The sequence below is a fragment of the Pieris napi genome, chromosome 5, assembly GCF_905475465.1.
Source record: "Pieris napi chromosome 5, ilPieNapi1.2, whole genome shotgun sequence".
Classification (NCBI taxonomy): Eukaryota; Metazoa; Arthropoda; class Insecta; order Lepidoptera; family Pieridae; genus Pieris; species Pieris napi.
Window position 1 is genome coordinate 9,522,497 of NC_062238.1, and position 25,410 is coordinate 9,547,906.

The following is a 25,410-nucleotide window of genomic DNA, read 5'->3' on the forward strand; positions in this document are numbered from 1 at the left end:
GCAAAAGTTATAGACAATTAAAGATGAAAAAAAAATGGCATTTAGTTTTTTGCCAATATTTAATAAACTATTAATATTTAAGAAATTTCAAATAAAGATTCTGAAAGAGGAGGAAATTTCCAATAAAAAACTTCTCGCTCCCGGAACTCTATCTCCATTATTTATAATTTTAATTTAACGCTGAAAATAACAACACAACTTTATTACATTAAAAATTTATATATGGTTGATTTTGTTAATTTTAGAAGTTTTAGAAAAAAAATTAAAAAAAGTTGAATATTTGTTTATAACAACTTGGTAAGTTAATAAACAATAGAATTGTTGATTAAAAAAATTTGTTTTTCTGTTACTTTATAGAGGACTGTCAATTATGATTTATAGAAAAAAAAAATTCTTAACTAATTATTTAAACAATAGAAAATTAAAAAAAACGATTATAAACAATTAAAAATTGTTATTAAGGAAAATTTTTTTTTTAAATCATAAAATTTTTAATGTAATAAAGTTGTGTTAAAATTTTTTTTTTTTAAATATTGATTTAATCAATTTGTTTAAAAAAAATTTATCAACAAATGGGGGGAATTTTTTTTTTTGCAAATCATTAAATATCTTGTATTAATAAAAAAACAATTATATGATGATTTAGAAAAAAAAATTTTTAACAACATTACATGGATTTTTAAGTTTTTGTTTAAGTAAAAAAATTGTTATAAACAAAGTATAAATATTTTTTTAACTTTTATGGCACGATCTTGTTAAGTATGTATGTAAGAAAGGCTCTACGAAGCGAAATATTTTTACGACCATTATTTAAACATTTTTTTTCACTTACAATTAAGACGGTCGTTCGAGAAAATTTCGTGAGTTAACAATTATTTAACTTGTTGAAAAATTAACTTTAAGTAAAATTTTCAACGGGAATAAATTAATTATAGTGTTCAGAACACACCATAATTTTTTCAAATTAAAAAAAAAAATTCAATACCTGAAATAAATTAATTAATGTGCCGTAGTCACTTTTGACGCCACGCGCGAATCCTAAAAATGTCACCCGCAGACCTATTTTCAGCGTTAAATTAACATTATAAATAATGGAGATAGAGTTCCGGGAGCTTCAGAATCTTTATTTGAACTTTCTTAAATATTAATAGTTTATTAAATATTGGCAAAAAACTAAATGCCATTTTTTTTTCATCTTTAATTGTCTATAATTTTTGCAATTTTTTATGTGCTAATACACGCTTTTAGCACATTTTTCTAGACGTCATTCCGGATCCAATGAGCTATCGCACATAATTTTAAGAGCAGTATCTCTATTTTGTTCCATTTTCAACTTGTCGACTAGACTAAAGTAGGCCTTATGTGACTGACACACGCCGTCGACTTTTTATGTGTCGTAAGGCATGCCGGTCTCCTCACGATATTTTCCTTCACCGTTCGAGCAGGCGTTGAATGCGCACTTAGAAAGTCTGTTGGTCATAGCCGTGAATCGAACTTACGACCTCAGTAGTGACAGACTCGTAATTACTAGGCCAACACTGCTTCGCTGATTTATTGACATTGAGAGCTATGTCATATGTCATACATACATACGCGCAAGATTTCATAGCGCGCATAAGCAGGGCAGTTTAATTTTAAATAGTATCTTAATAAACTATAGAAATACCACTACTTCAAACATTTTTACTCTGTACGCTTGCTCTCATGAAAATTGCAATTATATAAATCTGTGGAGTGGAGCGCGAGTTATAAGTACTCTCAATCAATTCGAGAACTCACGAACTATTCAAGTGTTCATTTTTAATCGTTTTTTTTTAAATTAAATTGTTTAACTGTTATTTTCTTTATATTACTGTCAATGAATAAAGTTTGACGGAGAAAAGTTTATCGACTTATGTGCGACGGTTTTTGAGAGTTGGTCGTGATTTTCTGATACGAGAACGTCACCCGATTTGCCTATACAATGTTTTATTGATTTACTACCTGACCCGACAAACGTTGTTTTGCCATGTATAATATTTCTAAGAAACATTGTTTTAGCTCAATAAAAATAACTATTTACAATAATAAATAATAGGGGTTAACCGTAGAAGGGTCAAAATTAGGAGTTGTGTGTACTCCGCAATTTTGTAGGATTCTAAACGTAAAAATTTATTATTTTACGCCCACATCTTCCGGGATCATATCCCGTCGTTTGTTTTCGGTCGGTGTATTTTTTCGCGTGTGCGTCTCTTACGGGGGTCTTCCACGTAATAGCCCAGAGCCACACAAATTCACGATCCACCCATGGCCGGGATTATCGGGAATCGTGGTCCTTCTTCACCTTAGAGGAAAGGCGTCAACTTTCGGACGTAATGTTCCTATATGATATACCTACTCCTCTATCCTCCGAAAAGGACTAGAAATATCCCACTGATCTCAGTCACTCCCACATTTCATAACTACTCTAAACATTCATTATTTAATTGGCTAAATGCATTATACATCGACTTTCAACACTAGATATATTCAATTCCGCTCGCAACTCTTTAAAAAATGTATTTATTGAAATTATACTTCTTTAGGCACGTTATGAAAAATTGGTGAGAGTGAAATTTTATGATGCGCGCGCACCGTTACACAAAATTAACAGAATGAAGTTGTCCACGGAAGATGCTACGGCATTGGAAATAATTTAAAAACAACATTCGAATAATAATAGAATTTATGTTACACTTAATGTAAGAGAATAATAATAATTATTTATTTATTTAATTTTTCAAATGTAAACTGAACTTTATTGACTATAATGACTCCTTTTCCTGATTATTTAATTGTAATTAATTATTTGCATGCAATCAAAAACTATTTTTAATAATGCCAAAGTATAACTTCTTACGCGCGTACATAAGTACACGCACCCTTTTTTTTATTTAATTATTTATACTTTATTACATTACATAACAAAAATAAAAAGCAGGTTACAGAAGATATAAGCCAACTGGCTGCCTTATCGCTAACAATCGATGTCTTCCAGGCAACCATACAACCAACCAACAAATATATACTTAGAACACTATCAGACATGTCACTAAATCAAGCCGATTCATTTCAGTTTATTTATTTATTTATTTATTGGAAACTAAACAGATACATCACTATATAGAAAAAATAAAAATAAATGTAAACATAAAATAAATAGACATATTGGACATATCCTCGAAAAAAGTTTCACTAATAAAAAATACAATACAAAGTAAGACAAGACAAAACATGACAGCAAAATTTGACACTAAACTAGCAGCTACAGAAACAAAAAAACAAAAAAAAAACAAGGACGACACAAAGCTTAAGATAATAAGAGTTTTAACTTATTCTTAAATGAAGCAGTAGAGGAGTGCGAAAAAGGGTCGATGTTAGTGATGGAATCCAAGGTGGAACACATCCTGTGAAGAGGCTCACGGAACCCAATGTTGGTTCTGGGAGTCGGAAGGTTAAAAGTTCTGAGCGCAGAGATCTGGCAGGAACATTAAATGGTATCAGTTCGAAAAGATGGGAACAAGTTATTTCAGTTACATAATATAAAGCACACACAAATACTCTCTCTGTACATATTATTGTTTAGTCTGTAGGTAAACCTTTTAATTGGCGATTAGATGTAAAATTTACTTTGTATAAGAGTTAAGCTGTAAGTATTTCTAAATAAATTAATAAAGTTTTATACTAGTTTAAGTTTTATCTATATATATATAACTTTTGCAAAAGCAGTCATTGTCAACCAAATCAAATGCTTTTTTACGTCGAAGTAGACAGCATCCACCTGTTTTCCACTGACCACTACTGGGCTAAAATTCTTCCTGCTGAGAGTTGGAAACTCTCTTGAGTATGCCGCTTCCAATACCTTCGCTGTACATTATAATACACCTATCTGTCTGATGTTCTGCTTTATCAGGGCGTCTTTCTTTGGGAATCGGAATTACCCAGCTGCTTTGAGACACAGGTTATATATGTGGGGCAGTGGATCAGCAAGTAGATACAGCGCCACAATCGTAATATATATTGCGGTATACCATCCGGGCCTGCTGCCTTTTTTTGGCTTAAGTCGCTGTGTGCCTCCTGTATATCCCTCAACTGTAATCTCCCAACATGAAAACTTGCTTCGGCCATAGCTGCGGTAAAACTTTGGCTTTTGAACGCCATAGACAACTAAAATACTGGGCAAATGCTTTAACACTCCCATCAGGGGGTAATACATTTGTGTTCTCAATAATACCCGATGGCTCTCTATTGACTCTGCTACCATTCATAAAACTTCATTATGACTTGGGGTCTTCTACTACATTTGATTCAATAGACTTAGTAGAATTCTCAATGAAATTAGTTTCTTGACTCCCTAGGCTTTTTGTTTAATTCTTTTAATAACATCCCTTGTGTACCATTTATGATATAAATATCTTTACCCTTTAATCTTCTAAAAGGACGTATTGCAAGACCTGGATCGATATGGTATGTATGATGCTGATGTACCTACATGAACATTTTATGTTTTCCATTATCAAATTAAGGTTAGTAGGTAGTAAGTAGGTATATAAAATATCTAATCAAACAAAAAATATCAAAATCAGTCGGGGTGTTTTCGAATAATTAGGTTTATAATATAATAATGGTTACAATATCTATATCATTAAATAGTGGTCTTATCAATCAATGGCGGCGTGCAGAATCTTGTTTATTTTCAAGGACTTTAAAGTTGAACGTAATCTCATACTACGACTTAAACATTTTTAATAATAAAATACATTTTGTGTTTTATTTGTAGTCGCTTAGCGGCTAGGGCTACCCACTACAGACTATATCATGTACCTAGTCTTTACGGTTTGATAAATAACATCCATTACAATTTACAGTTGACACTTGACAAATGGTGAATCTAAATATATTTTACCACTATTTAATCTGTGATATTAATTGTTTTAAAATAAATAGAAGTGTTTTAATTTTATGATTCATTTCAGCTCAAAATTATAACTCTAAAATATACTTGTATTCAATCAATATATTTATATAATTGATATAATATATTTTGTATTGATTGTTTAATATCATTAAATATTTATACAACAATTAAATACCATTGTTCTTAAAAGTTACTTATGAAAAGTGCAGTGCATTAAAGAATGAAATAAACAAAATATGCTTCGCTCGATTCTGTTTATTTTATGGTGTCTCAGACTTACATTTCATGTAACAGCTTCAGATGAAGTTAAAGAAGATAAAAATGTAGTTGTTGACTGTAGTACACTACGCTTAGGGCAATTCATATGCCCTGATCCCACATTTAACCACATTGACCCTGATACTCAGCAACTTCGAGGTTGTACCAAAGGCACTGTCGTGCCATCTGAAGGAGAAGCAGATGGTATTTATACTATTAGCATATATTATCAGCCTTAAGTTGTATAGTACATAGCTGATCTACAAAAGTTGTTCATAGCATTCTTTATCAGCTCTCGTTCAACAATACATCAGAATATTAATAGATCCTTTACCATCTTACATTCAAGAAATAATAAATATGTTTGTAATATGTTTAATAAAGACCTAGATGTTACATAATGTGTATTTTTTGTTTCAGTTCGATGTATCGCTGCTGATGGAATAATTTGTAATGAAACTAATAATTCAACGTTCACTAGGAAAATGCCATGCAAATGGACGTGAGTAGATTAACTTCACAATTATTTGTTAAATGAAAGATTATAGAAATAAATGAGTTTTGAATTTTCAGGAATGGATACTCTTTGGAAATAGCCTTGTTGCTGTCTGTTTTTCTAGGGATGTTTGGATTAGACCGCTTTTATTTAGGATATCCTGGCATAGGACTGGCAAAACTGTGTACTCTTGGGTTCATGTTTTTAGGCCAACTACTAGATATTATACTTATAGCAGCACAGGTAAATCTATTTTATATTGTTTGCCCCAATTTGTGTTATAGTGTAATTAACAGACATTTGAAACTCACAACAAAAAAAAAATGGCGATTAAAAAGAGTGGCGGAGAGTTTATTGCCTGTTCTTCTCTCCCGTTCTACTTCCTTGATTTGAGAACTAGCAGTAAATGTAAAATTAGAAGCATTAATAATGTATTTCTTTACTGACAAGTCATAAGTGTACATTATATTATATATTTTGGCAAACATACTAATAGTTCATAATTATTCCATTCCTTTCTTCATATTGCAGGTGGTTGGGCCATCTGATGGTTCTGCTTATGTTATACCCTACTATGGAGCTGGTGTTAATGTAATCAGAAGTGATAATGATACATATCTTCTACCACAAACAGACTGGCACAATATTACTTGACAGTGGGGTACAATCTCTTTTGAGGTTGATGAAGAGTATGATTGGACTTAACAGTGAATAATTGTTCACATAATATTGTTATTGTGCTATCTCAAAAAAGGATCTTCCTGTCCTTAGTTAGTTTCAATTACATCTAATAGTTTTTAAACTAGACAGTACTTAAATGATAAATTGAAAAATCTTAAAACTTTGTAACTTGTACTATAATTCTATGCAGTTTTAACTTAAATGTTATTTATAATGTATAAAGTGTAAATAAATCTTTAGGTAATTGATGGTATTTTTAAATCACTACAAGTTTAACTATTATCCTGCTCGTTCTATATTGTCTTCTTCTTGTAATGCCGGTTGGGTCTCCTGGAGGGAGATATCCGATGGTGGGGCCAGTAAAGTGAATATAACAGGTATATTAGCGAGTAAGGGATTATCATGTTTTTCTAGTAACCTTATCCAGGAAAGTAATGAATCTCTTGATGAAGTACCTGCAATATATTGAAGAGTAAGTTAATTGCCTTATTTGTTTTGGTACACAAACCTTATTCTTAAAATGAAGTCTTAATACCTTTTATTAATTTCAACAACAGTACCGTAACTATATCAAATTATGTTTACACTGTGATGAAAATACATAGTACATTGCACGTCTTTTATAGTCATAATGTTAATTTAGGAATTAACACTGTTGTTTATAATAATGTTAATGTAAATATTCATATAATGGACTTTGTGTTTTAATTAAACTTTTACGATTTCAATTATAATTTAACTGGTTTAAAAACATACAAGCTGTATAGTGTATAAGATGCAAAGGCTTGAAACAAATCTTTATACTACATTAACACTTATTTGAATTAAATAAATACCTGTAGCACAAATAGCTAAAATTGTTCCATCATCTTGTTCATGTACTGTACATTTTATTGAAGGTAAAGTAGTCTTGCCAATAAAGCCAGGTATTCCAGAGGGTTTTTCAATTTTAGAAACATCTGAAAGTAATAAATAAAAATATAAGTTACATAAAAATATTTTACATACATAACAATTGACACTTACCGTCCCAATCAATGTCATCTTTTGGTTCAGGTCTTATTTTACCTAGAAGAGTGAAATAAGTAACACTTTGATCTCTCAAGTATACATAATAGGGGCCTTTAATCACAAGCGGTTCTTCGATTGGTTGTTCAGCTAAGAGCAACTTCTGTATTCGACTCTGACCACTTACTATCCAAGTCTTGTCTAGCGCAACCTCTATCTCTTCTGTCTAATAAAATTTCAGTTAAAGTACATAAACAAATACTATATTTTACATAAAACAGAAGTATTATGAAATTTGTAATTGAATAAATCACCTGCCAAACATTAATATTAGTGTCAGGATCTACTGATGTTATTCTCTGAATAGCAAGTTTTGCTAGTTCTAAGGTATCATCTGGCATTTTATCAGGGAGGTACCAGGGACTCAGATTTTTAAATTTTGGCATCCAATACATCATCCTCCAATATTTTCTAAGAGGTATACCTCTTCTACCAAATGTATTTAGTAGCATTTGTTCCATTTCAATATCAGGCATTACACCTGAAATGTTACAAGTTTTTATTTAAAAGAATATAATGTACTATTAACAAAAATAAAATCCCTATATATTTTCACCATAAAAATAAATAATTTAGTAGTATATAAAATACTAATAGCATCAATAAGGAAATTATTCTACAAACCATTATTTTCCATCTGTTCCAATAGATCTACTGCACATTGTTGGTGTTTTGGGTAGTGCAAGAATTCTGCTTGAAATATATTTGTTGGAACCAATTTTCCTTTGGGTAAGACATCTACTAAAGCTTTATACGCTTCAAGATCATTATTAACACCAAATTCTTTCATCCGGCCAAGGGCAGCGTAAATAAATTCTACGTGACCCCGTCTTCTTTGATCACGACCTTCGAAAAACTTAATAACTTGCAAATATGACTCTTTATTTTTTTCTGGCTTATTAGAAAAAGGGTCGTGAATAGCCACTCGTTTTTCGGAACTTTCATATCTTTTGAAAAATGAGGCCTTTATTCTAGGCCTTAAAAAACTTCTGAAAATATTGGTGGCCATTTTAGGTTATAAATTTTAAATACCAGTCAGTGTGACCAGATTTTAATTGACGAATCTACTGCTTGTGGAGGTTAAAAACTACTGAATTCTACCGAAAGGAACGAGAAAATCTATTATGTTTTTTTTGCTGTTGTGTTACAACGTAAAACATGAATGTTTTCTTGATAAAACGATAGAATAATAAAAATAAGAATTTAATTTAAAAGAAACCAAGTTTTTTTTAAAATTAAATTCATAATAAAAATATAATTAAACAAAACAGTCTTTATGTTGGGTAACATTGTCATAAAGCAATTTTGAGTCCATTAACTTGAACATACTTCTGTCAGATCTATTGATTGCAGCGGAGTAGTTTTTATATAATTTATCTTCATAAAGCAACTCAAAATGGAACTGTAGGTGATTGATTAACGTGTCGTATTGAAACAGTGATGTGTTCTGAGAAGAACATATCAGAATAGATACGGTCGTGTGTTCTGAAAAGAACAGTTTCATCGTGTCGTAAGACACGGTAATTTGCCCTGACAAGGGCAGTTGTCAAACGTTTTCGTCGTGAAACAAGAATAATATGTCCTGAAAAGGACAGTTTTAGCGTTATCGTAAGGCTACGATACCGAAGTGTTCTGAGATGAACACGTTCGTACGCTTCGGCGGCTGCGTGCAGAAAAAGGCCAACTTTTTGCCGCGCCGCATTTTTATCGCCTACTCTGGTACCTGCGCAACCAATCAACGCTCCGCATCTTGGCACCACATGTCAATATTAGTTGTAAGTGTAGGATAATTTTTAAGTATAATTGTACACAGTTTTGTAAATAAATATCATTCAATCATTCACTATTCCATCTTCACTTCTTCTCTACAAGTAATTAGGGAGTTTTATTTTAACATCGACCACGTAATTCTGAACCAGTCAACCTCAAGCAACATCCCTAAAGTGGTGACCCCGAGAAGAACAACCCCGAGAAGAACAAGCCCGAGAAGAGCAACCCCGAGAAGAACAAGCCCGAGGAGAACAACAAGAAAATTGAAGATGTCGACAACAGAAAATTCCGGTGCAGAGCGTCTAACTTCATCAACACCGTCGAGCCAAGAAGTCTCCGGTATTTCACTGTCGCTCCGCGTGCCACCATTCTGGCGTGACCAGCCGCTCCTCTGGTTTTGCAGTTTCGAAGCAGCAACCGCCGATTTAAAACGAAGCCAGGCCCAGCTCGCCCAGATGGTCATCGCACAGCTTGAAAAGCAAGATATACAAAACATCGCTGATCTCATTTGCTCGCCGCCGGAAGCAGATTACTACAACGCAATTAAAGACCGTTTAATATCGCTATACGAAGAGTCTAACAGCGCACAAACGAAGAAGCTACTGTCGCAAGTCGAGCTCGGAGACCAGAAACCCAGCCAGCTGATGAGGCAAATGAAGCAGCTTAACAAGGATAAATTTCCCGAGAGCACCATCAAAATGATGTGGCTTGAGCATCTGCCGCCACACATTCGTTCCGTGCTAGCTGTCAGCGAAGCGTTTAAAATCAAAACGACGCTTGACGACCTTACCTTGCTCGCGGACAAAATGATGGAAGTCCACACGCCGTCGCAACACATCGCTGCCGTCGCAACGCCTTTCGCATCTGTACCATCGCCACCGCCACCTCATCCGCAACAGCCAACCATTGACACCCTCATCGGTGAAATAAGAAGGTTGTCTTTGGAAGTGGCTGAGCTACGAGCACAACCTCGCGACAATTACCGCAACAGTCGCTCTCGCCACCGTTACCTATCACGCTCGCGGAACGCATCTCCACATCACAGCGAAAACCGACGAGAGTCGCAGATGGAAGACCGAAGCCGAAAAAAATCTCCGATGCCGTACTGCTACTACCATCATCGCTACGGTATGGACGCGAAGAAATGCGCACCGCCGTGTAGTTTCAAGCCCATTAACCAGTCGGAAAACTAAAAGTAACGCTGGCCGCGGCGGGAACTGGCGTTACCGAATCATCACACCGCCTTTTCGTTACCGACAGGGTAACGAAACTTACATTTTTGGTCGACACAGGAGCCAATATCTCCGTGCTACCAAAGAAAAAAGGCTCACGCGAAAAACCACTGCCATTTCAACTCTACGCCGCCAACAATACTGTAATTCCTACATACGGAGAGAAGTCACTCACACTCGATCTTAACCTTCGAAGACCATACACATGGAAATTCGTCGTAGCCGATGTGTCTAAGCCAATCCTGGGAGCAGATTTCTTACAGTACCACCACCTCATTGTCGACGTAAAAAACCGACGATTGATCGACGGGAAAACACAGCTGGTAACTAACGCTCAACTCAGTACTGCGGGCATACCTACAGTTCGCAGTATAGACATTGGGCAAAATTACCACAGCATACTAGCCGATTTCCCAGGCACAACTAGGCTCACTTCAATGAAGCTTAGTCCTAAACATTCCGTCGAACACTTCATTGAAACAAATGGACCGCCTCTACACTGCAGGCCACGCCCCATTGCGCCGCATCGCTACGAAATGGTCAGGAAAGAATTTCAGAACATGATAAATCAAGGGTTATGCAGACCAAGCAAAAGCCCTTGGGCATCACCTCTTCACGTCGTGCCTAAGAAGAGTGGAGAGTTACGCGTGTGTGGCGATTACCGAAGGCTCAACGCTATAACCAAGCCCGATCGGTATCCCATACCACGCATGCGTGATTTCACATATCAACTCGCAGGAAAGAAAATTTTCTCCACACTCGACCTCAACCGCGCTTACCAACAACTGCCAGTCAGCGAGCAAGATGTGGAGAAAACCGCCATAATCACACCATTCGGCCTTTTCGAGTTCCCGCGCATGTGTCCTGGCCTAAAGAACGCCGGCCAGACATTCCAACGCTTTATTCACGAAGTACTGCGCGAACTCGACTTCGTATTCCCTTTCGTTGATGATCTACTGATAGCGTCAATCGACGAGGAAGAGCACCGAAAACACCTACGCACCGTATTACAGCGACTAGAAGAATACGGCATTACCATCAACCCATCAAAATGTGTTTTCGGCCAGCCAACTGTCAAATTCCTCGGTCATCTAGTCACGGCGGAAGGAATACAGCCACCCCAAGAGAAGGTACAGGCTATCACAGATTTCCCAAAGCCACAAACCGTAGAGGAACTGCGACGTTTTCTCGGTATGATAAACTTTTACCGCGAAAATGTCAAAGACGCCGCCTCCATACAAGCGCCGCTAAATACCTATCTGCATAACATCAAGAAGCGTGACAAAACTAAGATCGAATGGACCGCTGAATCATCGCAAGCTTACGAGGCATGTAAAGAGAGCATAAAAAACGCCGCTTTACTCGCTCATCCGTCTCACCATGCGACGCTTGCGATATTCAGCGACGCGAGCGACAAAACAGCTGGTGCCGCCCTCAACCAATTTGTAAACAACACATGGCAACCACTCGGCTATTTCTCGAAGAAATTCAGTGACGCACAGACTCGCTACAGTACTTACGATCGAGAGCTACTCGCCATCTATATGGCTGTCAAACACTTCCGAAAAATGTTCGAGGGACGTGAAATAATAATATTCACGGACCACAAGCCGCTAACATTCGCTTACACAAAATCAAATTCAAACAGCGAATCACCGAGACGCACCCGACAGCTACTATATATCAGCGAATTTACCACTGATATACGACACATCAGTGGGTCTCAAAATGCAGCCGCAGACGCATTATCACGCATCGACGCAATCACGTGTCCATCGCCGATTGACTACAATCAACTTGCATTAGCTCAAGAGCGCGATAGCGATACAATTCAAGCACTCGGCTTACAGAGCAACTTATCTTTCAAGGAAGTAAACCTGCCCGCGTCAAACATCAAATTACTCTGTGAAACTTCAACCTCATACATACGTCCGTACCTACCTGAAGAATACCGACGTACCGCATTCGACGCAGTACATAACGTTAGCCACCCTGGAATAAAGACCACGAGGAAATTAATTACGCAACGCTACTTTTGGCCCTCAATGAACGCAGATGTCGGCAAGTGGGCAAAAGTATGCCTACAGTGTCAGCGCGCCAAAATACAACGCCACACAACAAGTCCATTATCAATTTTTTCACCAACCGAACGATTCGAACACGTTCACATCGATATCGTTGGTCCGCTACCTACCGCGGCCACCGGTCATCGATACCTCGTGACAATGATCGACAGAGCGACGAGATGGCCCGAAGCATACCCATTATGCGAAATAACAGCCGAAGACGTCGCCAAAGCAGTGTACGAAGGTTGGATTTCCCGTTTCGGTTGCCCTGCTACAATAACAACGGACCAAGGACGCCAATTCGAAAGCAGAGTATTTGCATCTCTTTCTCACTTACTCGGAATTGACAAAACACGTACAACATCATACCATGCACAGTGTAACGGTATCATCGAAAGATGGCACCGTGTTCTTAAAGCCGCATTGAAGGCAAGACTACAGACCGCAAGAAGCTGGATTAACGAGCTACCAACCGTACTACTCGGATTACGCGCCGCTTTGCGAAGTGACACCGGTGTAAGCGCCGCCCAACTTACCTACGGATGCAACATACGCTTACCCGGTGATTTCTTATCTACGACCCGCGATAACATCATTATGGACTCTGCCTACATCGATCAGCTTCGTGACGCAATTCGTAACTTGCAACCAATGCCTAACCAACCACACAGCAACACAAAACATATATTCGTACATCGCGACCTGCAGACATGTGAATACGTATTCGTACGCATAGACGCCGTAAAGAAGCCATTACAAGCACCCTACGACGGTCCCTATCGCGTGCTAAAACGAGACAGCAAGATATTCACGCTGCAGTTACCTAACCGTGAAACAAAGATCTCTATTGACAGACTCAAACCCGCCTACACAATTGCCGAGCCAGATGTGCCCACTGATACAATACCGAGTACCTGCAACAAGCAAATGACATCAAGTGCGACCGAACTACATGAACCATCAAATAGCCTGAAACATCAAAACGACAACAACAACCTGAAACATCAAAACGATAACAACCTGAAACATCAAAATGACAACGACCTGAAACAACAAGACATTGGGAACAACTCAATACCTACAAGGACAACTCGCCGAGGCCGCGTTATACGCCTGCCGGTACGCTTCGCTAGAGGGGGAATCCTGTAGGTGATTGATTAACGTGTCGTATTGAAACAGTGATGTGTTCTGAGAAGAACATATCAGAATAGATACGGTCGTGTGTTCTGAAAAGAACAGTTTCATCGTGTCGTAAGACACGGTAATTTGCCCTGACAAGGGCAGTTGTCAAACGTTTTCGTCGTGAAACAAGAATAATATGTCCTGAAAAGGACAGTTTTAGCGTTATCGTAAGGCTACGATACCGAAGTGTTCTGAGATGAACACGTTCGTACGCTTCGGCGGCTGCGTGCAGAAAAAGGCCAACTTTTTGCCGCGCCGCATTTTTATCGCCTACTCTGGTACCTGCGCAACCAATCAACGCTCCGCATCTTGGCACCACATGTCAATATTAGTTGTAAGTGTAGGATAATTTTTAAGTATAATTGTACACAGTTTTGTAAATAAATATCATTCAATCATTCACTATTCCATCTTCACTTCTTCTCTACAAGTAATTAGGGAGTTTTATTTTAACATCGACCACGTAATTCTGAACCAGTCAACCTAAAGCAAACATCCCTAAAGAACTCATCATGTTTTGTATGTCTGTTTCAATTTTATGAATAAGGGTCTGATCACTTTGAAAAATAACGTAAAATATTGTAGATTTACATAACCAACTTTAAATAAGGGATCTTGCTCTTATTCATTGCGATATCCTTGTGTATATTTATGTTTCATTTTAAACTCGATTATATAAATTCTCAATAAAGGTATTCCCACATCACACTCTGTGATCACGGCACGAATGGTAACGAAAAGAATGAACATTAAATAGTTATAATCCAATCGATGAAAGAGGAATACCTCGCTTTTATTCGATATGCCAAAAAAAGTACTAGAATAACTGAAAAGCGTGAATTCTACTAAAATATACCAAATAATTTTTACATACTAAATTCTGTTGACAGTACCTCAAAATCTACCAAAAAAGTAGAAATCTACTAAATCTGGTCACACTGATACCAGTTGTACAGTATTTTATAGCGCCTGTGTATATTGTTCATTTAATAGCGTAAATATTCAACATATGTGTACCGATAAAAAGTAGTCAAATATTTCGAGAAATAATAGTATAATTTCTTATTTCATGAATCTTCATACAGTTTTATTTTTAAAGATTCCGCGGACCGGTAACGAGCCTTTTGAACTTTGTGACCAGTGTGACCGTTTTAAAAAATGGCGATCTACCAAAACTACAAGGTGCCAGTGGCACAAAATGGCAAAACACTAGAATCACGACATTTTCTAGCGAAAACTCAAAAATACAATGTCTGTTTCCAAATGACTTCATTTGGGGCGGAAATTATCGAAGAACACGGATATAATCCGACATTTAAGGTAATTTACGTTAAAAACTTTATTTTCTATCATTGTAAAAAAAATCTGAATTGTAGTTTGTTAGATTTCTGTATTTGTCTCTGAAATAAAAATGGCATGTTATTATTTGAAAAAAAAAAGTGTTTGTAAATCTAACTATAACTATGGTTTTGACTATACAGATTCAAGGCCACATTTGCCATCGCATTGGATCATTGCAACCTATAGAAGATGCACAGCATAAATTCTTGCAAATAAAGTTCATGAGCAATATGGAAGAACAACTTGATAGGCGTCAAGGGATCAACATAGCTACGAAAAGAGCAATTCTCCAAGATCTGCAGCAAATGCTTCATGAACATCATGCATTGGTCAGGCTGTTCAAGACTGCTTTAGAGCGCATACCAAGTGATGAATATAAAGTTGTGATCAGAGCAGATAAAAGACCAGTTGGAACACATGAACGCACATTTAATGCTCCAACAATCGATGAAATTGCAATCCTGATTGTTGGTGAAAACTTGGAAACACGTGATATTGTACTTACACGACGCAATACTGGGCAACTACAAAGAATATATGAAACACACCGTTCATATGACGCGTTACAATACCCGCTGATGTTTTGGCAAGGAGACGATGGATATCACTTTAATATCAAAATGATTAATCCATTGAATGGTAAAGACAATATTGTTGTTTTCATTTAAACTTGATATACATTTTATTCTGATTGCTTTTAGTACTCAAAAAAAGTTGTAATTTCTAATGTAGTAGAGAGTAGCTGTAAGAGTCGTTAACCTATTAGGCGAATGCTACACGCTCGATATTTATCGTGATATTTGGATCGTGATCCAAAATTACGATGCGTAGTACATGCGTATCACGATCCGTGATACGGATCGCTGGATTTCTAGAAATCTAAAAATCCACGATCCGTATCAATTATCGTCGATAAATATCGAGCGTCTAGTCTCTGCTCGATATTTATCGCGTCAGTATTTATTCTGCCAGCGATGGAAGAGGACGCGCATATATGGAGGCGGAATAATATAGAGAATTCATACTTGTATTAGAAACATTACCTATAAGTATAGGCTGATTTACACGTATTAAGTTGCCAAGTCTTAACTAAATTTCAAGTGACTTAATTTTAAGTAACCGTTTACACGTAAAAATACTAAATAATTAGTTAAACTCATTTATTCGCTCAAGATGGACGACCACAGAACAAAATATTAGGTCCTTACATATGAAATTGGCGTTTTGTATGGGAGGAACAAAAAGTCGAATATTTTGAAATATAATATATTTAATTAATCAAAGTATGAACCATTGTTTTCTATGCCCTTTTGCCATCTCATAGGTAGTTCATTGATCCCTTTACTAAAAAAAACAGTCGGACGGGAATCAATAAAATCTGTGAAGGCGATTTGGACTGCCCCATCAGAGTTAAATTTTTTCCCTTGCAAGAAGTTGTCCAAATTTCGAAAAAAAATGGTAATCTGTTGGAGCAAGGTCCGGGGAGTACGGAGGATGTCTTAGACATTCCAATTGAAGCTCTTCTAATTTGATAGCCGTCTGTTGTGCAGTGTGTGGTCTAGCGTTGTCGTGAAGTAGCAGTGGCGTGGAGCGATTGACCAGCCTAGGTTGTTTAGCCGCTAGCTTTTCCATCATGGTTTGCAATTGCTGACAATAGACATCAGCCGTAATAGTCTGGCCAGATTTGAGAAAACTGCAATGAACAATACCGGCACTAGTCCACCAAACGCTTACAAGTAACTTTTTTGGGGTTAATTTTCGCTTGAGGCAGGATTTGGCTGGCTGGCCAGGATCCAACCTTTGTGCTGAGCGCTTCCGATTATCGTAAAGAATCCATTTTTCATCACAGGTAATGATTCGGTTTAAAATACCTTCATTATTGTGCCGGTTCAGTAATGTAACGCAGCAGTCGACGCGCGTTTGCCGGTTTGCTTCAGTCAATTCGTGAGGTACCCATCTTTCAAGCTTTTTAATCTTCCCAATTTGCTTCAAGTGAATTAAAACAGTTTTATCACTAACACAGCAGCCTGCAGCTAACTCGGACGTGGTTTGCGATGGATCCGCTTCCACAATAGCCTTCAATACTTCATTATCAACTTGGGTCTCAGGCCGTCCACGGGGCTTGTTCTGCAGGTCGAAATTTCCAGAACAAAAATGTTTGAACCAAAAACGAACTGTGTTTTCTTTTGCAACATGACCGCCATACACATCATTCACCCTTCGAGTCGTTTCCGCAGCACTAGTGCCACGGCGGAACTCGTACTCGTAAATAATGCAATACTTTAAGTTTTCCATTTTGTAAAATGAGTGACGCAAACAGAAAAAAACAGAAGAAAAAAACAAATGAATGACGGTCATCGAAGCACAATTACATGAGTAAATAGCTGTACAAATTTTGATTTGGAATTCTTAACCAAAGAGGAGATATTTGAGGTCAAAGTAGACAAAACCTAAAACGCCAATTTCATATGTAAGGACCTAATATTATAGGATTTTCTCTTCCTGATTGGGGATTTACTGTATTGTATGCTCCAATACATGATTGTGAAGGTTCTGGGGACTCAACGTAATACGTATTTGAAGAAGGCGAAGGAGTAAAACGGCTACTATTATTCATTGGGGAAGGGGTTCTACTACTGTTCATTAATTGTTGTATACGCATATCGGACAAATAGTTTTGGATATGTTTTTGAGCTTCCAGCGCCGAAAGCAAAAGCATAGCTTTGCAATGACTCCGCCAGCTTATGCTTTTCACTTAAATTTAACTAAATTTTGCCTGTCCAAACGTGTCAAGTGATTAGCCACGCCCACCAACTTAACCGAAAAATAGACAAAATTCTATTCTACCTTGTTTAGTTGCAACTAAATTTTAACTTGCAACTTCTTACTAAATTCACTGTTTACACGGGTTAAGTTACTTAAAATTAAGTTAATATTTAGTAAATTTTTAGTCAACTTAATACGTGTAAATCGGCCATATGGGACACCTCAAATGCAAACTAGGCAAACTACAGAAAATAATTTAAAAAATAACAGATTTGAAACGATCTGTTGCTGCAGCGGAAAATGTTTACAATTCAAAGTCTTGGATATTGATGTATATCAGCATATACTGATAATAATAATAATAATAATGGCAACGCAAGCTTTCTTAATATTGTTACTCATATTGTAACACGAAATGTACGAGTGTACTCAATGAAATTTACCGTCGTACTGACGCGATCCGTATCGAGTGTGTAGTATACTAAAAAAATACAAGATAAATATCACGATAAATATCACGATAATTATCGAGCGTGTAGCATTCGCCTTACGGGTTCTAAAATACAATTTTTACTGCATTTGTTTCAGGTGAGGAAACTACCAAGAAGGTTAGTTCGATGAATTATTACGCATATCGTTTGATGATTCGTGAAAATTCTGACAATTATTTGTTGCGATTTCGTCGACTGCTTCAACAATATTGCGTTGACATGTACGTTAAAATAGAAACGGAGCGCCTGACTTTCATTCGGTTGAATCAAGCTAAATTGCGTTCGGAAGAGTATATCCATTTACGCGATGCAATTAGCACAGAAGGAGATTCAGAAAATGTTGGTCGATTGACTATTTTACCGGCGACATACATAGGTAGCCCGCGTCATTTGCATGAATATGCGCAAGATGCAATGACATATGTTCGTCATTATGGTCGGCCAGATCTATTCATTACATTTACATGTAATCCGAAATGGATAGAAATTTTTCAATTGCTGCTTCCCGGACAAACATCAAGTGATTGAGACGACATCACCGCACGTGTTTTCAGGCAAAAAATTCGGTCACTAATGAATTTCATTGTTAAGCAACACGTCTTTGGGAATACTCGATGCTGGATGTATTCAATCGAATGGCAAAAACGAGGCCTACCGCATGCTCACATTCTGATTTGGTTAATCGAAAGAATTCGGCCAGATCAAATATATGACATCATATGTGCGGAGATTCCTGCTCCTGAAACCGATCCAGACCTATATGATGTTGTAGTCACGAATATGATTCATGGACCGTGTGGCACTATCAACCGACAATCACCGTGCATGGTCGACGGCAAGTGTTCCAAACGGTATCCACGAAAATTGACGGCAGAGACCATTACAGGCAACGATGGTTATCCATTGTATCAGCGTCGATCGCCCGATGATAATGGTAGAACTATCACAACTAAAGTGAAAGAAAACGATTTCGTAGTTGACAACAGTTGGATTGTTCCATATTCGCCACTTCTTTCCAAAACATTTAAAGCACATTGTAATGTTGAGTATTGCAATTCGGTCAAGTCAATTAAATAAATTTGCAAATATGTCACGAAAGGGAGCGACATGGCGGTTTTTGGTATCCAAACATCCAATACCAACGATGAAATCACGCGCTATCAAGTTGGTAGATATGTGAACTGCAATGAAGCAATTTGGCGTATATTTTCATTCCCTATTCACGAACGTCATCCCACTGTTTTACATTTGGGGGTGCATCTAGAGAACGGTCAGAGAGTATATTTCACAGCGTCGAATGCTGCTCAACGTGCCGAAACACCTCCAGCGACAACACTGACCAGTTTCTTTGAGATTTGTCAAAGCGATCCGTTCGCACGAACTTTGCTTTACTCAGAAATGCCACGTTATTACACTTGGAACGCTACATCGAAGAAATTTCAACGTCGGAAGCAAGGCGATGCAGTTCCTGGTCATCCAGATATGCGTTCTACTGATGCTCTTGGTCGTATTTACACAGTTCATCCGAAGAATGATGAATGTTTCTATTTGCGGTTGTTGCTGGTACATGTTCGAGGGCCAACATCATTTGAATCACTACGACCTGTTAATGGTATCGTGTGCCCCACATTTTGTGCAGCATTTCAAGAGCTAAATTTGCTTGAAAACGATACTCATTGGGCAATTATTTCTGCATCTCCAAGTCAGATACGCACATTATTTGCTATCATCATTTCAACATGCTTCCCATCGAACCCACGTGATCTATGGAACAAATACAAAGATAACATGTCAGAAGATATTTTACATCGAATTCGCGTCAGCTCAAGAAATTTCGATCTTGAGGTGAATGAGGAGATCCATAACCAGCTCTTGATCGATGATATGTGTTACCTCATGTGCGGCAGTTTGTTAGTTAGGTTAGGAATGCCAGCGCCAGATCGCGGAATGAATGACGCATTTAATAGAGAATTGGAACGTGAACGTGAATATGATCCACATGAACTAATCCAATCAGTTCAAACGAATGTACCTCTGTTGAATCCTAAGCAGAGGGAAGTCTATGATACACTGATTAATGCAATTGATGATGGAAATGGCGGCTTATTTTTTTTGGATGCCCCCGGTGGAACTGGGAAGTCATTCCTCATGTCATTGATTTTGGATTTTGCCACATTGTTAGACGGATGCCGTATGGCTCACTCAGCGTTAAAATTGCCATTAAACCTTCAAACTACTGAACAACCGACATGTAACATTTCGAAACACTCCGCAATGGCCAAAGTTTTAGTAGCATCAAAAATCATCATATGGGACGAATGCACAATGGCGCACAAACGCGCATTGGAAGCACTAGACCGAACATTAAAAGATCTGCGCAATGACTCGAGATGTTTTGGTGGTGCAATGATTTTATTATCTGGCGATTTCCGGCAAACACTACCAGTCATTTCAAGATCTACTGCTGCCGAACTGCCGACAAAATAAAACGCTTGCCTCAAAGCATCAAATCTGTGGCGATATGTAAAGAAACTTCAACTGTCTGTAAATATGAGAGTCGCATTGTTGAACGATCTATCTGCTGATGATTTCTCGAAGCAATTGCTCACTATCGGTAATGGCCGTGTTCCTGTTGACAAATCGAGCGGTTTAATTTCATTTCCTCCAAATTTTTGCAATTTCGTATCATCAAAAGACAAGCTTATCAACAAAGTATTCCCGGATATCATTGCTAACCACAAAAATACTAAATGGTTAAGTGAGCGAGCAATTTTGGCCGCTAAAAATAAAGATGTAGATGACCTCAATTTTATAATTCAAAATAAAACCGTAGGTACTCTGTATTCAAATGGCTACAGATTCCCTGCTCGAAAGGGTTCCTACCGCTGAAATCGTGATACTTGGCGATTTTAACTCCCACCATGCCGATTGGCTCGGCTCTGAAACTACTGATCACGCGGGAAGATCCTTTCACGACTTTGCTTTACCTATACCTACCTACGACCTGACACAAATGGTCCCTGCGATTACGCGAATACCAGATGTGGATGGTCATAAACCCTCTTTGTTGGACCTTCTGCTGACTTCACATCCGGAGAACTATCAAGTCTCTGTTGACCCGCCATTGGGTTCATCAGATCATTGTGTGGTCCGGAGTACTGTGCCATATACGCGCCCTTCACGGCCCCGCTTTATGGGTTGTCGCCGTATTTGGCACTATAAGTCAGCAGATTGGGACGGGATGCGGTCTTTCTTTGCGTCCTACCCTTGGGGGCCTATGTGCTTTTCGCCGGAAGCTCCAGATTCCGTCGCCGAAATGGTTTTGCAGGGCATGGAGCTCTTTATTCCATTTTCTGCGGTGCCGATCGGTGGCAAGTCTCAGCCCTGGTTTAAACGTTCTTGCAAGGCGGCCTCGCGTCAAAAGCGAGAATGCTTTAAGGCATGGGCGGAAGCGGCGAAATCTCGTGATGCCAATACCAGCGAACTTAAAACAGCATATAACTCAGCCTCCAGGTCCTTCAAACGGGAAATCACTAAGGCAAAGTCAGAGCACATTGCCAGATTTGGCGAGAGATTGGCCCAACTCCTTTCAGGGACTCGAGCCTTCTGGTCCCTCGCCAAAGCTGTCCAGGGGAATTTTTGTCAGCCCTCCATTCCGCCACTACACAGGGAGGATGGCTCTCTGGCCCACACTGCGAAGGAGAAGGCCGACCTTTTGGGCTGTCTCTTCGCGTCCAACTCGACTTTGGACGACCGAGGAAGATCAACACCGTCCATTCCACGTTGTGATTCCTCGATGCCGGAAATCACATTCCGGCAACGTGCTGTCCGCAAAGCACTATCTTCCTTGGACATTCATAAGTCGAGCGGGCCGGATGGTATCCCCCCAATTGTGCTGCGTACTTGTGCTCCTGAGTTGGCTCCGGTCGTAACGCGCCCTTTCCGGTACCTGTACTCGCTTGGCACTGTCCCGAAGTGCTGGAAGACCGCTTCGATACATCCGATCCCAAAAAAAGGCGATCGCTCTGATCCGTCCAACTATCGCCCAATAGCTGTAACCTCCTTGTTCTCCAAAATAATGGATACCATTATTAACGCACGCGTGCGCGCATTGAGGTGTGTTGTGTTTTTCGTTACGGAGCTATCGCAGCGACGTAAATTTCATTATTACAAATATGACGGACGTTGTGAAATGTAACTTTTGCAACATTGTTTTGGATGAGCTATTATCGTATATCCAAAATAAAATATCGATAATGGATGAAGTGTCGTTAGTAAAAATTTGTGTGTCGGCATTTACGAGTGAAGAAATTAGTAACTCGAAATCATTATTGTTCGAAATCAAAATGTAAACAACGTTTTGCAGGAATGACGGGTCAAGCCAGTGACGGTGTTAATTTCAAGGCGGCGGAAAGGTTTATACCTATTTTTATAAGCAATGTACATAAAGATACGGTTGAATCGGATATCATAGATTATGTTCTCAAGAAAACTCAAGTGAATATATCGCTGAAAAAAATATCAATTAAAAGACATAACAACCATTTAGCGTACAAGTTTATGATACCTGAGGACAATTTGTCATTATTTTTAGATGATAAACTCTGGCCTAAAGGAATTATTTTTAGGCGCTTTGTACATTATAAAAAAGAAAAAAATCGCCATATTATAAATGAAACAAATATGAATTCCGGCCTTGTAAATGTAAACAATGGATAACGGCGTATACGCAATGACAACATTTAATTGTAAAAATATTAAACGATCCTTAGAGTGTATCAGGGATTTATGTCGTCACTCAGACATCATAGCTCTTCAGGAAACATGGTTGCTACCGAGCGAGATCTCATATCTTGGCAGTATTGATGCGGACTTCGGGTACACGGGAACATCAGCGATGGACACATCAGAGGGAATGCTGCGGGGGAGGCCCTATGGAGGGGTGGCCCTGATGTGGAGGAGGAGTGTGTTCAATAATGTGGTAGTGTTACCGAGTAATAATTCTCGAGTTTGTGCAATTAAAATAATAACGAGTGATCGACCCATAATCGTAGTGTGTGTGTACATGCCTACGGACTCGCAGGACAACTTGCCAGTGTTTACGGACTGTCTAAGTGTGGTGAGTGCTATTGTTGATGAGTATAGCATAGAATCTGTTTACATACTAGGGGATTTTAATGCGCATCCTTACTCGTTATTTTACAATGAACTTTTAAATTATTGTTATGATCAAAGGTGGTCATGTATAGATGTTGAGTTGCTTGGACCGCACTCTGACACTTATACTTTTGTTATACTACTCACGGATCGCGGAGGTGGCTAGATCATTGTTTAGTGACAGACGCGGCCCGCCGTTCAATATCAAAAGTGTATATTATGTATGATGTATTGTGGTCAGATCATTACCCGCTTATACTTCATTTTAATATTAAGATTATTAGTAAAAAGTTGTCCTCTATACAAAGTAACTCTGTAAACAATAACGTACGTTGGGGTCAAAGATCCGAGGAAGAAATATTGTTATATCAAAATGAATGTAACAAGAGGTTAAAATCAATAGATTTTCCAGAGATATTTACGGATTGCGCAGGTTGTTATTGTGACAGACCTAATCATCAAGGTGCAATTGATATATTATATAATAATATTGTTATTTCTCTTAGTGAGGCAGCCGTGACTAGTCGGAAATACCCTAATAAAAATAAAATTAATGATAGAAATCAAAATATTATAGGTTGGAACAAACATGTGAAGCCGGCGCACGCGGAAGCGAGGCTGAGGTTTAGGATTTGGTTACTTCATGGGAAACCAGAATCAGGGAGGGTTTATAATGACATGTGTGAAAGCAGAAAAATATTTAAATCACGACTAAAATGGTGTCAAAACCATCAAGATTTAATAAAAATGGAAAAACTAGCCACTTGTCATGATAAAAAAGATTTCGTTTCGTTTTGGAAAGAAACAAAGAGGCTGACGCCGATGCCGGGACTCCCAGTCAGCTTCGGAGGGTTAAGTGACTCGAAAGAAATTGCTGATTTTTTCCGAGACAACTTCTATATATCATCCTCGCTGAGACCGTCGCGAAACGAACTCGGTGCTATACCCATTGGTGATAGGGTTAATACTCAATTTAGCGCCAAACATGTAAGAAGCGTTATAAGTTCTATGTCAAGAGGAAAGTCCCCTGGTCATGATGGGTTAAGCATCGAGCATATACAGTACGCTGGTTCTCATATATATAGGTTATTAGCCATGCTATACTCGTTGTGTATAAGTCATTCATAACTACCATATGATCTTATGCGAACATTAGTTATACCGGTTGTAAAAAACAAGACAGGAGATTGGGCGGATGGTTCAAACTACAGGCCTATATCGCTGGCGACTATTATGGCTAGGGTGTTGGACGGTTTTCTTAATACTCAGTTAAATAAATATATACATTTGCACGATAACCAGTTTGGGTTTCGACCCAAGCTGTCTACAGATGGTGCTATACTGAGTCTTAAGCACACCGTTTCATACTATCTGTGTCGGAGGACGGCGGTGTATGCCTGTTTCCTTGATCTTTCCAAGGCATTTGACTTGATTTGCTACGATCTACTTTGGAAGAAGCTAGAGGATATAAGTGTTCCTCAAGAACTTCTTAACTTATTTAAGTTTTGGTATGGTAACCAAATCAATAATGTTAAATGGATGGGTGCCTTGTCTAAGCCCTATACGATGCAGTGTGGCGTAAGACAAGGTGGACTGAGCTCTCCATCTCTCTTTAATTTATATATAAACGCTTTGATTGAGACGCTTAGCAGCGAGCGTGTCGGCTGTCACGTGGACGGTGTGTGCGTTAACAATATCAGCTACGCAGACGATATGGTGCTGCTGAGTGCGTCGGTCTGCGGGATTAGACGTCTCCTTAAGCTCTGTGAGGTATATGCGGCTAGTCATGGTTTGAAATATAATATAAATAAAAGTGAAGTCATGGTCTTTGGGGCCGGTTGGAAGGGTGTGTCCAGTATACCCCCCATGTCGCTATATGGGGTCCCTTTAAAAATTGTAAAAACATTTAAATATCTTGGACACATATTGACACCCGACCTCAGGGACGATGCTGATATAGATAGGG

General features: G+C 38.2%; 2 protein-coding genes across 2 annotated transcripts; one reads left to right on the forward strand and one right to left on the reverse strand.

Moving 5' to 3' along the window:
- The first annotated feature begins 4,990 nt into the window (after positions 1-4,990).
- Positions 4,991-6,619, forward strand: LOC125049497 (TM2 domain-containing protein CG10795). The gene is made up of 4 exons (XM_047648833.1): positions 4,991-5,398; positions 5,615-5,696; positions 5,768-5,933; positions 6,222-6,619. The coding sequence occupies exons 1-4, from the start codon at positions 5,173-5,175 to the stop codon at positions 6,342-6,344; spliced, it is 597 nt and encodes a 198-aa protein (XP_047504789.1). The 5' UTR covers positions 4,991-5,172; the 3' UTR covers positions 6,345-6,619.
- Positions 6,530-14,817, reverse strand: LOC125049496 (evolutionarily conserved signaling intermediate in Toll pathway, mitochondrial). Its single transcript, XM_047648832.1, has 6 exons — positions 14,635-14,817; positions 8,064-8,471; positions 7,694-7,920; positions 7,398-7,605; positions 7,208-7,330; positions 6,530-6,826 (listed from the first exon to the last, which is right to left on the reverse strand). Exons 2-6 carry the CDS (start codon positions 8,446-8,448, stop codon positions 6,651-6,653), a joined length of 1,119 nt encoding a protein of 372 aa, XP_047504788.1. The 5' UTR covers positions 8,449-8,471; positions 14,635-14,817; the 3' UTR covers positions 6,530-6,650.
- Positions 14,818-25,410: the final 10,593 nt, after the last annotated feature.

What these genes read in the sequence shown, in the direction of transcription:
- LOC125049497 (XM_047648833.1), top strand. Translation starts at nt 5,173, where the DNA reads ATGCTTCGCTCGATTCTGTTTATTTTATGGTGTCTCAGACTTACATTT. An exon ending in AAAATGCCATGCAAATGGAC is followed by an intron (nt 5,697 to 5,767) that starts GTGAGTAGATTA and finishes TTGAATTTTCAG; the next exon opens with GAATGGATACTCTTTGGAAA. An exon ending in TTATACTTATAGCAGCACAG is followed by an intron (nt 5,934 to 6,221) that starts GTAAATCTATTT and finishes TTCATATTGCAG; the next exon opens with GTGGTTGGGCCATCTGATGG.
- LOC125049496 (XM_047648832.1), bottom strand. Translation starts at nt 8,448, where the DNA reads ATGGCCACCAATATTTTCAGAAGTTTTTTAAGGCCTAGAATAAAGGCC. An exon ending in CTAATATTAATGTTTGGCAG is followed by an intron (nt 7,606 to 7,693) that starts GTGATTTATTCA and finishes AAATTTTATTAG; the next exon opens with ACAGAAGAGATAGAGGTTGC. An exon ending in AGATGACATTGATTGGGACG is followed by an intron (nt 7,331 to 7,397) that starts GTAAGTGTCAAT and finishes TATTACTTTCAG; the next exon opens with ATGTTTCTAAAATTGAAAAA.